This window comes from Pogoniulus pusillus, chromosome 11 (assembly GCF_015220805.1).
Source record: "Pogoniulus pusillus isolate bPogPus1 chromosome 11, bPogPus1.pri, whole genome shotgun sequence".
NCBI lineage: Eukaryota > Metazoa > Chordata > Aves > Piciformes > Lybiidae > Pogoniulus > Pogoniulus pusillus.
This window is the reverse complement of record NC_087274.1, coordinates 9,838,493-9,854,792: the sequence shown is the minus strand read 5'-3', so window position 1 is coordinate 9,854,792 and position 16,300 is coordinate 9,838,493. Positions and strand designations below refer to the sequence as shown.

At 52.9% G+C, this 16,300-nt stretch overlaps 1 protein-coding gene across 1 annotated transcript in view; it reads left to right on the top strand.

Annotated features, from left to right (window-relative positions):
- The window catches only part of MGAT5B (alpha-1,6-mannosylglycoprotein 6-beta-N-acetylglucosaminyltransferase B), an 80,964-nt gene that overhangs the window by 48,615 nt on the left and 16,049 nt on the right, over positions 1–16,300 (top strand). The window contains 4 exon segments of the mRNA XM_064151733.1: positions 590–760; positions 1,560–1,724; positions 2,319–2,488; positions 16,042–16,173. Coding sequence (XP_064007803.1) covers positions 590–760; positions 1,560–1,724; positions 2,319–2,488; positions 16,042–16,173 — 638 coding nt within the window.

The window sequence follows — 16,300 nt, the reverse complement described above, 5'->3', positions numbered from 1 at the left end:
CCTTCTACATCTTGGACACAGTGACTTGTCTGCAAAGGAGGTTTGGTTTTGGGGTTGAATTAGGAAGATGCTGGCAAGAGCTATTGTGGAGGATAAGTTGCTGCTCCAGTTGCTGGTTACTCTCCTTCATGTGAAATCATCCCTGGAGACTGCTGGGGAATCTGTCTCCTTGCCTCACTGTGCCCCCCAAGGCAATGAGCAGCAGCAGCTCCCCTCAATCCCCAGCAAAGCTAATGAGAGCACAAGCCTGTAGAGTACCATTTCCTAGAGACTAATGGCTGTTCCCCCAGGGAAGACACTTGTCTGATGCTGGAACCAGTGCTAGAAATCCCAGGAGCCCCCTGCAAACTCTCCTGGCTCTTTCTCTGCTCCAATTGGCACTGGAGGCACAAGGCAGGCAAACAAACATCTGGTGCCGGCTGTGTGCTGTTTTGCAGCCCTTTCCCCACCATCTGCCCTTCATTTCTGGCTCCCAGCCAGAGGAGGTGATGGAGAGCAGAGACTGCCCATTGCAGAGGCAGCTCTCAGGGTGGCTTCCTCCCTTCCCAGCTGCAGAATGAGCCCCACGTGTTTCTTTGCCCCCTTGCAGTGGATGAGGGCCAGGTGGACCTCGGACCCCTGCTATGCATTTTTCGGCGTGGATGGCACCGAGTGCTCGTTCCTCATCTACCTCAGCGAAGTGGAGTGGTTCTGCCCTCCCCTGCCCTGGAGAAACCGGACAGAGCCTTTGCCTTCCCCACCACCACTGCCCCGGGGGCAGGTAAGGTGGGGGCAGTCAGCGTCCTGCTGGCCCCGGGGGACTAAAGGGGAAGATGATGGCTTCATGGCTGCTGGAAAGTAGATGTGCCCAGCACCAGCAGGGCCAGGATGCCCCACAAGGGTTGTCATAGAATCAGAGAATGGTTTGGGTTGAGAGGGACCCTTCGGTGTCATCTAGTCCAGCCCTCACAGAGTGAGCAGGAGCATCTACAACTCAAGCAGATTGCCCCAGACAACCAGACCTGAAGTGGTCCCAGAGGTGGAGCTTCTCCCATCTCGGCCAGGCTCTCACCACCCTCAGTATAAAAATGTTTTTCCTTCTCTCTAGTCTAAATCTCTCTCTTTTAGTTTCAAACCATCACCCTTTGTCCTGTCACAACAGGCCCTGCTAAAAACTACCCCCAGCTTTCTGACTGGATCATTTAAACACTGAAAGGCTGCAGAAGCTCTCCCTGGAGCCTTCTCTTCTCCAGGCTGAACAACCCAAACTCTCTCAGCCTGTCCTCACAGCAGAACGCTCCCAGCCCTCGGTTCATTTTTGTGGCTTCTTCTGGCCCTGCTCCAACAGGTCCACGTCTCTCCTCTGCTGAGGCATTTGGGATGCCACAAGGCGATCTGGTGCACCAGGGTCCCTGGGATCCGGTGCGTTAGGCAGAGGTCTGGTGGCTCCAGGGGAGGCTGTGCTGCCAGGAAGGACCCGCAGCATCCCAGCTGCGATGGGCGAACCTCTGCGGGCCCCTGCGGCAGGCAGCCCGGTGCCTTTCCTGGCACTGCAGAGGCAAAGCGTGCTCCTTTCCCAGGCAGCTGTCCGGAGCGACCTGTCCCCCCTGCTGGAGCTGATCGGCACAGGCAAGGAGTCGCTCAGCTTCATGAAGAAGAGGATCCGGCACCTGGGCCAGCAGTGGCTGCGGGCGGCTCGGCGCCTCCAGCAGAAGCTGAAGGGCAGGCAGCGGGACCTGAAACACGTAGGAGCGAACGGCATGGGGGGAGCTGGGGCGGGGGAGATGCAGCAGCTGAGCTGTTGGGAACACCGCGAACGGAGACAGCTGGGCTGTGAGAGAGCCGGGAGGAAAACTCGTGTGGGTCTGCAGGAGCGACTCTGTGTGCCCTCGGCATCTCGCAGGACTGGTGCTGCGGAAGAACGGAGCGGGGTTTGGAGGTCCTGGTGGGCGAGAGGCAGCATACATCCCTGCAGCACGCAGGGAGGCTGGCACAGCTTCTCTGGAGAAGCCCTGGAGGTGCTACAGCTCCCGTTTGTGCTTTCGTGGTGCCTTGCCTTTGGGTTCGTGTGTGCCAGGACGTCTGGCTGAACCCCGTGGGATGGACAGTGTTGTCCATCAGGAGTGTGAGTCTGGTCCCAGGATACAGGGCTGGTAAACTGGCTAGGGGATCCTTCCTAATTGGGCATAGATCAGCTGGCTTTATGCCCAGCTGATTTCCCTAAGTAATTAGAGTGCTGAAAAGGACTTGGAGAGAATCAGAGAAATAAGTCAGTTTGGGCTGGAAAACCCAGATTGTCCCTTCCCCTCCAGCACTGACCCCTCTCCTTATCTCTCCAGATCCTGATCCACATTGGCTTCCTGACAGAGGAGTCGGGAGATGTTTTCAGTCCACGCGTGCTGAAGGGAGGTCCGCTGGGGGAGATGGTGCAGTGGGCTGACATCCTGGCTGTGCTCTTCCTCCTGGGACACAGCCTGAGGGTCACCGTCTCCCTGAAGGAGCTGCAGGGGTGAGTGCTGCGGTGCTGCAGGTGCACAGTTCCCCCAAGAGCCTCTGTCCCCTGCACGTGTGTGGGTTACACTGGGGTGCTGCAGGTCCAGAGAAGGGCAATGACACTGATGAGTGATCTGAAGAACAGATCTTGTGAGGAACGCCTGGGGAAACTGGGGTTGTTCAGCCTGGAAAAGAGGAGGCTGAGGGGAGACCTTCTCACTCTCCACAATTCCCTGAAATGAGGTTGCAGCCAGGTGGGGATGAGCCTCTTCTGCCAAGGAACAAGCGACAGGGCAAGAGGAAAGAGCCTCAAGCTGCACCAGGGGAGGTTTATGTTGGCCATGTAGAACAATTTCTTTCCTGAAAGTGTTGTCAAATCCTGGAATAGGCTGCCCAGGGCAGTGCTGGAGTCACAATCCCTGGAGGTATTTGAGAGATGTGTGGATATGGTGCTTGGGGGACGTGGTTTAGTGACAGTAGCCTAGCAGTAGTTGTGGGATTGCAAGCTCAAGGTGAGCTGCTGGACTCGATGATCTCAAAGGTTTCTTCCAACCACAACAGTTCTATGAGTTCTATCACCATGTGCTGTGATCCTCTCTGCTGATGGAGCTCTGTAACTGCTTGGCTGATGCTGCTGCCTCCTGTAACCTCTCTCCTGTGAGATCTCTCAAGTGGAGGCCAAGTGTTAGGGAAAATGCAAACTAGGATGGGCTATAAATCAAGAAAAGCCTCAAGCTGCCGTGGGGCCTGGGCAGGTTTTGGGTGCTGCTGAGCCAGCCTCAGCCTCGCAGTAAGCTTCTCTGAAAAGGGAGTGGGAAAAAAAAATATCCCCCAAATCCTGGACAAAACCAAAGCAACAAACCAAACCACCACCATCAAAAGACTGAACCGAATCCAGCCCCTGCAGATTCAGAATGAATGAAAGGAATTAGCTCCCGACTAATTAACTCAAAAAAAAAAAGAGGGGAGAAATAAATGAAATGATCCTGGTCCTAAGGCAGAAGGCAGCAGCAGCCTCTCCCGGAGGCGGGCGTGCAGCAGGGCGATCTCCCTGCGGCTTGCTGAGCTAAATTGACAGCGCTAAATAATAGCTCTGCGCTCAAGGATGAAAGGAGTTAATGGCTGGGAGGGTTCTGTTGTTGATGCTGTGCGGTTCTTGTTTGTGCTTTTCAATGAGGAGCCTCATGGTGGACGTTTAATGAGGGGAAGGAGCTGGCTGAGCCTTATGGGGAGGTTTATGGCATCCCTGTGCCTCTGATGGAAGGCTGGAGTGGCGCTGGAGTGAGCTGCCTGGCTGCCTGTGGTGTTCCAGCTCGGTCAGAAGTGGAGGAGCTTCGAGATCCGTATTGCAGTGAGCAGACCTCCTCTGCTGACGTGGATTTGGATGTGTCTTCTAGGATGCCTGAGAATAGCAGCTCTGCCTCTTCCCCTTTGCAGCTGTGATGGGGAGTGAAGAGAGCCAGGCTGGGATTGCAGAGCTCCATGATAGAAACCATCCTCACTTCCTTGAGTGTGTTCTTTGCCTGGCTTTGATGGCATTTTGAATGATGGACTCACATCATAAGTCCATCCCCACATGGGGGATGGGGTGAGCAGAGACAGGACATAGAGATATAGCTGGGTCTTGTCTGTCCCTCTGTGTTCACTGTGACCCTCCTGTAGCCCTTCAAGAGATGGATTAAAGCAAGTTTTGGTGAGGAGCAGAGGTTGCCCTGAGCAGTGCCAGCAGTCCTGCTCCTGGGGCTGGTGGATCTCTCAATGACATCCCTGCCCTCAGGCTGGTGTAACATTAGCAGTGGCTGTGGGGAGAGCTGAGATAAGCCTCGGCTTGAGCAGAAGGCTCGGTAGAAACATGTAATTAATCCTGAGCTGTGCTAATAGTTAATCTTGGGTTCCTTGTCACAGCCTGCAGAGGACCACACCTGTAGCTGCAGTTTTAGGCAGGGTTTATGTGGTGGTGTGAGGGGTTCCAGGTTATCCCAGAGAGCAGTGGGATGTGCAAGAGGCTGGAGCTGGGATGTGAGGAGAAGCAAAGCTTATGTCAGCATGGAAGGGTGAGCCCAGGTACTGTGATTTCTCTTCTCTTCTATCCTGTGTAACCTCCTGAAGCAGTAAAGCTTTGCTCCACTGACAGACTGTGGCTAAATTTGCCCTCTCCTGTCCCAGGTGTCTCTTGCTGAGCTTGCTGCAGGGCAAGCAGCAGCATCAGGTCAGAGTTGAGAATATTTTCCTCCAGCAATGTGAAATGTTGAGTTCACTCACTGTTTATTTTCCTATGGCACTCCCCTTGCTCCTTTCATGGCTCAGAGCTGTAGCTGCTCGTGCCCAGCACAGCAGCCACAGAGCAAAAACTGGTGGTGCCCATAAATTATTCAGCACAGAATAACTCTCTCTCTCTCTCTCCTGGTTTGGGTTTATTTTTTGTCTCTTCAAATTTCTGAGCTGATTTTTCTATGTGTATTGATCATTGGCAAGGGATCAGTGGAAGGTTTGCCTGCACACACTCCATCCAGGAGTTTGCTGAGAGCTGTTTGTTATTAGCATCTCTTATTGATTACAATGCAGCAGCACCCACAGGCCATGGTCAGGATTGGGTCTAAAATGCTGGGTTCCAGGCAAATGAGGAAGAGAAGTAAGTCTCTGGTCCAGAAAATTGATGATGGAGGTCTGGGGATGAAAACAGGTTGGGAGTGTGATCATAGAATCATAGAATCAGACAAGGTTGGAAGGGACCACAAGGATCATCTAGTTCCAACCTCCCTGCCATGGGCAGGGACACCCTACCCTAGAGCAGGCTGCCCACAGCCTCATCCAGCCTGGCCTTAAACACCTCCAGCCATGGGGCCTCAACCACCTCCCTGGGCAACCCATTCCAGGCTCTCACCACTCTCATGCTGAACAACTTCCTCACATCCAGTCTGAACTTACCCATCTCCAGCTTTGCTCCATTCCCCCTAGACCATGTTGTGGCAGGCACCTTTGCATAGTGGGGACTGCAATGGGGAGAATAGCAGATGCCAAGGAATTAATAGCTGCAATGTGAAATTGTTCTTTTCCTTGTCTGGGGAGCAGTTCTAATCTGGAATGGAGCCAAGGAGCTCTGGGCATGTGCAGGTGTGCTCAGCTAGGCACTGTCCAAATGCCCATGGGACATCTGAGTCTGAAGCCATGGAGCTCAGCCCTGGTTTTCCCTATCTACCTTATCTTTTACCCACTGTAGACCTTGAACACCTGGGAATCCCACTGCTGTGTCCTATCAGAGACTAATTTTTCTCCTGTAGTTGGACTCAGAGGAGGTGTTTTGTCCTCTTTTACATGTCCAAGTGGATTTTGTGAGCTGCTTCTAATGCAACTTGACAGGTGAGGGGTGAAATATAGGACAATGTGTTGGTTGGTGCAAAGCATTGCTGAGCATCTGCAGCTCCCCAGGAGGAAGGCAAAGCATCAGGGTGGAGCAGGGAGTCAGGAGCTGGGTTCCACCTAAGGTTTGTCCTAGGTGGGTAGGGGCAATGGATAGAGCTGAAAGAATTTTGAACCCTGTCTCAAAGCAGGGAGGGAAGAACCATCTCAAACCTGAGTACAAACCCTTCACTCCTGATGAAGCCCACCTTGTGCTGCTTTGGTAGCCAAAATCTGCTTCCAGGGAGGTGGGAATTGAGGTTGGTTTGTGTGCCTGTGTGTCTTGCTTGGTAGGGGAGGAGGGGGAAGTACCTGAAGGGCCTGAGCTGGGTTGGTAATAAGGCAGCTTCTGGGTAGAGGCTGGAAAACCACAAGCAGTGCCTGAGAGCAGAGGCTACACCTGTGCAGAAGCTGCAATAAGCCAAGGCTCCTCCTCTGGAGCACCCACGCTCCAGGGGCAGGCTGGAGGGGTGAGCTCAGCCTTTCCTCCCAGGAAAGGGGCTCAGTGGGAGATGTGGGGACCTCCAGCTCCTACCCCTGCCCTTAGGTCGTGGTCATGGTCATACTGACATCTCCAGCTGCTTTTGCAGTGCTATAGGAGGGGCTTGGGGAGATTGGGGGTGCAGTGCTGGCAGCTACTCGGAGCCATGAGGAGGATTGATCTCAGCAATGCTCAAAGGTACTTTTCACAGTGATCCTCATGAAATCAACTGCTCAGGAGACAGGATAGAAAGTTGAAGAAAACAGGACTTGAAGCCTGCTGGGGTCAGAACACAACAAAGTGTTCTTGGAGCTGAGCTGGTCCAGTGTCAAGTCCTGGACTCCCAATGCTGGTCATTGCAGGGCACTTAATTTAAGCAGGTGCCTGTGTCCCATACTGGCAGCTCTTGTTTTGCCCAGCAGCAGCTGTGGCCAAGGCAGCAAGGACATATTGTCTAGTTCCCCAGTCCACGAGGGACAAGCATATATTGGAGAGTGTCCAAGGGATGCTACAGGGGTGATGAAGGACCTGGAACATTTGTCTGATGAGGGAAGGCTGACAGACCTGGGGCTGTTTAGCCTGCAGAAGAGAAGGTTGAGAGGAGATCTTACTTAATGTTTAAAGCCATCTAAAGGGTGGATGTCAAGAAGGGGACAGTCTCTTTTCAGCGGTGCCCCAATGATAGACTGAGGACAAACTGGAACATGGAAAGCTCCACCTCAATATGAGCACTTTGCTGTGAGAGCGACAGAGTCCCAGAGCAGGCTGCCCAAAGAAGCTATGAAGATTCTTTCTCTAGAGACTTGGATGTGTTCCTCTGTCACCTGCCCTAGATGATCCTCCTTTGCTAGGGAGGATGGACCTTCAGAAGTCCCTTCCAACCCCTCCCATTCTATGGTTCCACAAAGAGATGCAGCAGAGCCAACACCACAGCAGAGCTGGCACCAGGTTGCGGCGAGGCTCAACGCCTGCAGCCGCCGCTCTCCTCTCAGTGCCTGGCACTTGCCTGCAGCTGCTGTTTCCCTGCTCTCTCCCCAGCCACTGAGGTGCACTCAGACTGCAGAGAGGGCCCTTCAAAGGGAAGCAGGATGCCCAGACAGCAGCATTTCTAATTATTTTCTGGCAGATAAAAGCCATGTTTCTGTCTTGCATCTGTTCAGATGCAGACCTGTGTGATGCCCAGGCTCCAGGCTTCACCTTCCCTTGCCAGTTGGCAATCACAGCCCTACCGTTGTGCAGGCCAGCCAGGAGCTGCCTGTAGAAACAGCCAGAGGTGAGCAGTTTCTTGTGGTCCTGAGGGAGGTGCGTGATGTGGCTGTGAGACTTATGAGCTCCACACTGCTGGGGAGGAAAGTGGAGCCTCAGGTGTTCCCATCAGTTGAAAGCAAGTGTTTCTGTAAGCTCTTAGAGCTACTGGGTTGTGCTTCTTCTGGCCCAGCTTTTGAAGTTCATGCTGGGACACGGTGGTGTGAAGGATGTTGTGGGCTTTGGGAAGGCTGGATGTTTGATTTCAGATCTTGGTGAGAGCTGAAGCAGATCCCCACAATTGTGAGTATTTGATCAGTGCAAACCCCTGCAAGGGCAGAGATGATGAAGGCTGAACCAAGGGGTGAGATGAATGCTGGTCACACCACTGCATGTCAGAGCTTTATTGGGTACTCCAGTCTGTAGCTGGGACACGTTTCCAGCAAACATATCTTAGCTGAAGGGTGAGGAGAGGCTGGGGGAGATGGGGTTGTTTAGCCTGGAGAAGAGGACGATCAGGGGTGACCTCATTGCTGTCTACAACTACCTGATGGGATGTCAGTGAGTAGAGACTGGCCTTGCTTAAGATTTGCCTGTCCCTTCATCCTGAGCTGCTGCAGGAGACAGCTGTCTGTCTGTCTGTCCAGGCAATGTGAGCATGTGAGTGCTCAGCTGCTACTGCTGCCTGCATGAGCCCAAACATTTATTTCCCTGTACTGGGAAGTTTCTTCACCAGTTTGCTGAATTTCTGACCAGAAAGAGCTATTTGCTCTGGCATCTTCCTGTGCATCTCCAGTGTCTGACTCTGCCTGTCTGGAATTCTGTTCTCACTAGAGGATGGTGGCTCCCATCAGCTCTCCTGCTGCTCCTCCTCTCTTCAGCTGGGTACTGCTGCCTGCAGAGTTCCAGCTGTGTGAATCCACAAGTAAAAGTTGGGTACATCAAAATAAGAGGACAAAAGCCATGGCATCCTGGCCTGGATCAGGAATAGTATGGCCAGAAGGACAAGGGAGGTTATTCTGCCCCTGGACTCAGCACTGCTCAGGCCACACCTTGAGTGCTGTGTCCAGTTCTGGGCTCCTCAATTCAAGAGAGATGTTGAGGTGCTGGAATGTGTCCAGAGAAGGGCAACAAAGCTGGTGAGGGGCCTGGAGCACAGCCCTGTGAGGAGAGGCTGAGGGAGCTGGGGGTGTGCAGCCTGGAGAAGAGAAGGCTCAGGGCAGACCTCATTGCTGTCTATAACTACCTGAAGGGAGGCTGTAGCCAGGTGGAGTTGGTCTCTTCTCTCAGGCAACCAGCAACAGAACAAGGGGACACAGTCTCAAGCTGTGCCAGGGGAGGTCTAGGCTGGGTGTCAGGAGGAAGTTGTTGGCAGAGAGAGTGATTGGCATTGGAATGGGCTGCCCAGGGAGGTGGTGGAGTCGCTGTCCCTGGAGGTGTTGAAGCAAAGCCTGGCTGAGGCACTTAGTGCCATGGCAATTGGGCCAGGGCAGGGTGATAAGCTCTCCCCCATTTCTCCAGCTGCTGTCCGCCTTGCTGATGCCAGCAGATGCAGGCAGAGAAGATGCAATTAAATGCAGTGTAGGCCATTGACCCAGCCTGCCAACAGATGCCCAGGAGAGCCATTTAGTGCTGGACTTTTCAGCCCCAGAAGTGATAAGACAGAAGGAAATATTGGGTTAATCTGAAAATAGGTCAGCAGGATGCAAAGATAACCTCACAGTCATCTGACTGCAGAGAGTCAGGAAGGGAACGTGGCCCCCACTTGATTAAAGAGCCTACAAGGGGAACATCACAGGACACAAGAAGATGCTGTAGGTTTATTCTGGAGTGGGCACAGCTGGTGGAGGCAGCTGGCAGAGAGGCGAGCTCGGCACTTGCATCCGCTTGGATCGAAGCTGCTTCAGCTGCTCTCTGCCAGAGAGGAGCGTGGGGCTGATGTGGAGGTGTCTGGGGCAGGGTTCTGAGCTTTGGTCCTGATGCTGGAGCTGAGCAGCATTAGTCCCCTGCTGTCACAGCACAGCAGCACTTGTGTCCCCCAATACGTGCATGGAGCTGGGAATGGGAGAGGCTCTCTTTCACATCCTGTTCCCCAGGGACGCTCTGCAGGGCTGGTGGCCATGTGGCTGCAGGATGCAAGTGCCCTGCAAGTTGCCAGCTCTTCCTGCCATGCATGGCTGCACTCAAACCCTGTGTCTGCACTGGTGGGGCAGTGACTGCTCTCTTCTTTCTGAGGGGTGGGTGTCAAGGTGAAGGTGACAGTATGTTTTCAGTGGTGCTCAGTAATGAGACAAGGAGCAACAAGTATAGGCTGGAGGACAGGAATTTCCACCACAACATGTGGAGGAACCTCTGTACTGTGAGGGTGGCCCAGCACTGGAACAGGTTGCTCAGAGAGGTTGTGGAGTCATCTCCTCTGGAGGCTTTCCAAACCCACCTGGATGCATTTGTGTGTGGTTTGTCCTGAGTGATCCTGCTTTGGCAGTGGGGTTAAACTCAATGATCTCTGGAGGTCGTTTCCAACCCTTAACATTCTATGATTCCTTCCCATCAGCTGAGCTGATGCACTGATCACAGGCTCTCAGGATGTTAGGGGCTGGAAGGGACCCAAGGAGATCATCCAGTCCAACCCCACTGCCAGAGCAGGACAATACTAACACAGATCACAGGGGAACACATCTAGACAAGCCTTGAAAGTGTCCAGAGAAGGAGACTCCACAACCTCTCTGGGCAGCCTGTGCCAGTGCTCTGGGCCCCTTACAGTTAAGAAGTTCCCTCTTGTGTTGAGGGGGAACCTCTTTTGCTGCGACTTGCACCCATTGCTCCTTGTCCTATCACAGGGAGCAGTGAGCAGAGCCTGTCCCCCCCTCTCCTGGCAGCCTTCAGATACTTATAAATATCAAATCCCCTCTGAGTCTTCTCTTCCCCAGACTAAACAGCCCCAGGCCCTTCAGCCTCTCCTCATAAGGCAGTGCCCTTCAGTCCCCTCATCATCCTCCTATCCCTCTACTGGACCCTCTCCAGCAGATCCTTGTCTCTCTTAAACTGAGGAGCCTAAAACTGAACATAGTACTCAAGATGAGGTCTCAGCAGGGCAGAGTAGAGGGGGAGGAGAACCTCCCTTGATCTGCTGGACACACTCCTCCTAATACACCCCAGGATCACATTGGCCTTCTTGGCCACAAGGGCAGTAATCCACTAATCCTGGATGTGAAAATGGGACAAGCCATTAGGTCACCTGCTGGGGCTTCAGAGATGCTTCTTGGCCAGTCTGGGAGGGGAATTTTCTCCAGGAGCTTGGATCAAGCAGTTTTCCAAGACAAAGCTGTTGGCTGTGCTGGCTGAGGAGGAGGCACTCACACTCATCAATTTTATCTGCATAATTTCAAGCACCATTAATAGTACCATGGCACAAGGAAAAATCAGGGAAATTTCACTCCAGCCATGAGTGAAATTGGGTTTAGTAGAAAATTAGTTGACTTAACTGGCAAGTGATGAAAGCTTGAATAAAGAATGCTTAAATAAGGAGGAATAGGGGGAAAAAAAATCCACCCTACCCCACTCCCCCACCCCTGATTCCCATCTCAGAAGTGCAGCCTGGATTAGCATGATTGGAATATTAAAATCAGTGGTTAGAAAGTTGTTAGGAAGGATAAAAGAGGATAAATGAAAGGGATGCTCTGCCTCAAAGATACTGCTCCTGCTTTTAGAATCATGGAATTGTTTTGGTTGGAAGATGATCTCAAGCACAAATCCAGGCTGGGCAGTGAGTGGCTGGAGAGAAGTCCTGAGGAGAGGGACTTGGGGGTGCTGGTGGATCAGAAGCTCAACATGAGCCAGCAGTGTGCACTTGAAGCCCAGAAAGCCAAGCAGAGCCTGGGCTGCATGGGGAGAAGTGTGGCCAGCAGGGCCAGGGAGGTGATTCTCCCACTCTGATCTGGTGAGACCCCACCTGGAGTACTGCACCCAGTTCTGGAGCTCCTATTACAAGAGGGATGTGGAGATGCTGGAGTGTGTCCAGAGAAGGGCCCTGAGGATGCTCAGAGGGCTGCAGCAGCTCTGCTGCGAGGACAGGCTGAAAGAGTTGGGGCTGTTGAGTCTGGAGAAGAGGAGGCTCCCAGGTGACCTTCTTGTGGCCTTCCAGGATCTGAAGGGGGCCTGCAAAAGAGCTGGGGAGGGACTTTTTAGGCTATCAAGGAGTGCCAGGACTGAGGAGAATGGAGCAAAGCTGGAGGTGGGGAGAGCCAGGCTGGATGTGAGGAAGAAGTTGTTCAGTATGAGAGTGATGAGAGCCTGGAATGGGTTGCCCAGGGAGGTGTTTGAGGCCTCATCCCTAGAGGTGTTTAAGGCCAGGCTGGATGAGGCTGTGGGCAGCCTGCTCTAGGGTAGGGTGTCTCTGCCCATGGCAGGGGAGTTGGAACTAGATGATCCTTATAGTCCCTTCCAACTCTGTGTTATGGCCAGGAGCAAACAGGAGCTCTTCCTCCTCCTAGAAGGTAGAGGATGACCTCAAAAGCAAGGTTTATCAAACCATTGCAGGATGCTTCTCAAGCCTCCTGCACTGGTTTTACTTTTACAACGTGCATCTGGACTGCTTCTCTGACCCTTCCTCCATTCCATATGGCACAGCCCTACCCACCTGGGGGGTGATGTTCAGCAACCTACTTATTGGCTTCCAAAGTTCATCAGAGCCCTGTCATGGCAGGACAGAGCATTTGCAGGAAACCTTTGCAGCACCTCCCTACGAGGCAGCTAAAGATTTTGCTGCTGCTCTGATTAGCAGCAGCAGCAGCAGCAGCAGCTTCAGAAGTTCCTTTATCAGCTGTATAATGGCCAGCAAATGTCACTGCCTACAAAAGGGACCTATGAGAAAGCTGGGGAGGGACTTTTGACAAGGGCTTGTAGCACTAGGACAGAGGGACAATGGTTTGAGACTAGAGCAGGGCAGATTTAGTTTGGACATCAGGAAGAAGGTTTTTGTCTATGAGAGTGGTGAAACACTGGAACAGGTTGTCCAGGCAGGTAGTGGAGGGTCCATCCCTGGAGACATTCAAGGGTCAGGCTTATAGGGACTCTGAGCACCCTGATCTGGTTGGGAATGTCCCTGCTCACTGCAGGAGGGTTGGACAAGGTGGTCTCTAAAGATGGCTTCCAACCAGTGCATTCTCTGATTCTATGGGACCTCTTCTGATGTTGAAGGCTGGTGAGAGGTTGGAGAGGAAATGCTGGTGATAACTGTATCAGTTGGCTGTTCCCTGGGCAGAAGAGTCTTTGGTTTCCTCTGCAAGGAGCCACAGGATTGACAAATTAGATGCTGTGCATAGTCGCAGGTGTGGACAAAGGATGAGGACCTCGTGTAAGTGCTCCTCAGAGGATGGACCTTTGGGCTGTGTGTCTGTTCAAGATTCAACTGAACCACAGATAAAACTTAGGTAGGGCTGAAAGGAGATTCTCAGGTTCAAAAGGGGAAATGCAGAGAAATTAGGAGAGCAAATAAGAGAGGCCACATAGAGGGAAACTGCAAATCCTGGGAGTATAAATCCTGTCTGGACCTTTTCTTCCTAAGAAAAGGGAAAATACTGACAAGGATGCCCAGGATAAGTTCCCATCTCCAAATAGGTGCCAGGAATAAGTGAAGGAAGAAGCAAACACAGACATCTTGGCAGGCAGGGGGGTAAGGGTGAGGTTTCACACAGTCTGAGCTCAGACTCACAGAGTAAACCAGGAGTTCCTCATCCCTGTTGGGAGGATCGAGAACAAAACTGGGCAGCTGTGTGCTGGGAGTGGGGCAGAGCTGGGCTGAACAGATCAGCTCAATGTTTTGGGTTCCCACGAGGGTGTTGCTGTTGCTCTTAGGCTGTGAGCTGGGTTGTGAGGGTGAGGGAACACTGTCTTTAGGAGGGGAAAAAAAAAAGGCACAGGGACACTGGAACCGAAGTATTGATCTGTTGTGCTTCTGAGCAAGCTGGCGCTTGGAAATCACAAGTACATGTAGCAGAGCTTGAGAAAGCTGCTGGAGCTGGAAGGTGTCACAGCTTGCTGCTTTTTTTTTTTTTCCTGAGAAGGAGGAAACATGGTCCAGACAAGCAGATGGGCTGTCAGGCTGATAGCAGTCGCACACTTAGTGGAACAGCTTTGGAGAGAGGGATTCATCAGTGCACAGAGGTAATTGAAAATGGAAGGAGACATGCCGCAGGTTTACCAGCCTTGTATCACACCAGATTAATCACATATCACCCTGGCAGCAAGGTAACTGATGGTCCTGATAAAGAGATTGCAGCTGATCTGGCTTATCTGGGCTTTCATGCTGCATTTTATCTGCCAGGGGAAGAGCGAGGGGCTGAGCATGGCTGAAAATGCACTGAGAGACAGCCCAGGTCCAGCTGCCCAGCATTTGTTGAACTACTGAATCACAGAATCACAAACTGGTTTGGGTTGATCTTAAAACCCATCCAGTTTCAACCTCACTGCTATGGGCAGGGCCACCTTCCACTAGACTGGGCTGCTCAAAGCCCTGTCCAACCTGGCCTTGAACACTTCCAGGGATGGAGCATCCACAACCTCTCTGGGCAACCTGTGTCAGCATCTCACTGTAGAATAGAATCACAGAATCAGTCAGGGTTGGAAGGGACCACAAGGATCATCTAGTCCCAACTCCCCTGACATGGGCAGGGACACCCTACCCTAGAGCAGGCTGCCCACAGCCTCATCCAGCCTGGCCTTAAACACCTCCAGCCATGGGGCCTTAACCACCCACCTGGGCAACCCATTCCAGGCTCTCACCACTCTCATGCTCACATCCAGCCTGAACCTACCCATCTCCAGCTTTGCTCCATTCCCCCCAGTCCTGTCACTCCCTAATATCCTGAAAAGTCCTTTCCCAGCTTTTTGTAGGTCCCCTTTCAGATCCTGGAAGGCCACAATAAGGCCACCTGGGAGCCTCTTCACCACCCTCAGAGTGAAGAATTTCTTCCTACTATCTAATCTAAATCTATCCTCTTTCAGTTTAAAGCTGTCACCCTTGTCTTATCACTAGACCTCTAATGAAGAGTCCCTCTCCATCTTTCTGAATAGGACAAATAGTGATCCCAGCACCCCCAGAGTCAAGGAGAAGCTGAGTGTACTCTGGGATGTGTGATGGGAGACTGGAGTAAGAGAAGTAGTGTGTGGTGTCTGCTGGGAGAGACCTGGGGCTGGCAATGGAGTCAAGCTAAGCTGGGAGCCTTGCAGATGGGGAGGAGGGGAAAGATGTGGCTTTATAGATCTGTCACTGGTGAGATTGCAATGAAACCAAACCAAATCTGGTGTCACTGACAAGGGAGGTCCAGAGGAGTGTGAGTGCTGAAACAGGTGCTGGTGAGACCTGGCTAAGAACCACAGGATTGTGTTGTTTGGAAGAGACTTTTAAGATAGTCAAATCCAATTATTAACCCAGCACTGCCAGGTCACCACTGAACCATGCTCCTCAGCACCACCTCTATGTGGCTCTGCAAAAGCCTCTTCGTCCATGTGGCCAGGAGCAAGAGCACAGCTGGAGCAAGTGCAGAGCTGGGGAAGGACCAGGAGCAAGAGCTCAGCTGGAGCAAGTGCAGAGCTGGGGAAGGACCAGGAGTCCAAGCTCAGCTGGAGCAAGTGCAGAGCTGGGGAAGGGCCAGGAGTCCAAGTTCAGCTGGAGCAAGTGCAGAGCTGGGGAAGGACCAGGAGCAAGAGCTCAGCTGGAGCAAGTGCAGAGCTGGGGAAGGACCAGGAGCAAGAGCTCAGCTGGAGCAAGTGCAGAGCTGGGGAAGGACCAGGAGCAAGAGCTCAGCTGGAGCAAGTGCAGAGCTGGGGAAGGACCAGGAGCAAGAGCTCAGCTGGAGCAAGTGCAGAGCTGGGGAAGGACCAGGAGCAAGAGCTCAGCTGGAGCAAGTGCAGAGCTGGGGAAGGACCAGGAGCAAGAGCTCAGCTGGAGCAAGTGCAGAGCTGGGGAAGGACCAGGAGTCCAAGCTCAGCTGGAGCAAGTGCAGAGCTGGGGAAGGACCAGGAGCAAGAGCTCAGCTGGAGCAAGTGCAGAGCTGGGGAAGGACCAGGAGCAAGAGCTCAGCTGGAGCAAGTGCAGAGCTGGGGAAGGACCAGGAGTCCAAGCTCAGCTGGAACAAATGCACAGCTGGGGAAGGACCAGGAGTCCAAGTTCAGCTGGAGCAAGTGCACAGGTGGGGAAGGACCAGGAGTCCAAGCTCAGCTGGAACAAATGCACAGCTGGGGAAGGACCAAGAGTGCCCAGACCCTCAGACTTTTTGGCTGAGAAGTAAAGGCTGGGAGGAGGAGAAGGAATTTCCTTCTACTCCCTCCACTGGGCAAGCTGGTTGCTGGCCCCTGTTAAACGCTGTGCAGGGAAATGAATGTTTGTGTTGCAGAGCTCTGGTGGTGACAGGGGCTGATCAGTTCCTCCTGCTTCTCTCCAGTCACTTAGGGGTGCCACCAGGCCGGGGGAACTGCCCCTTGACCAGTCCTTTGCCTTTTGACCTGATTTACACTGACTACCATGGCCTCCAGCAGATGAAGCAGCACATGGGGCTCTCCTTTAAGAAATACAGGTATGCAAAGCCATTCCCTCTCTTACTCTCCAGTTCATTAATTAGCAAGCAAAGAGTCACACTGATGACCCTGAGGGATGGCTCCCAGGTCCAAGGAGTCAGACCTTTGGGTTCCACCTTTGATTTT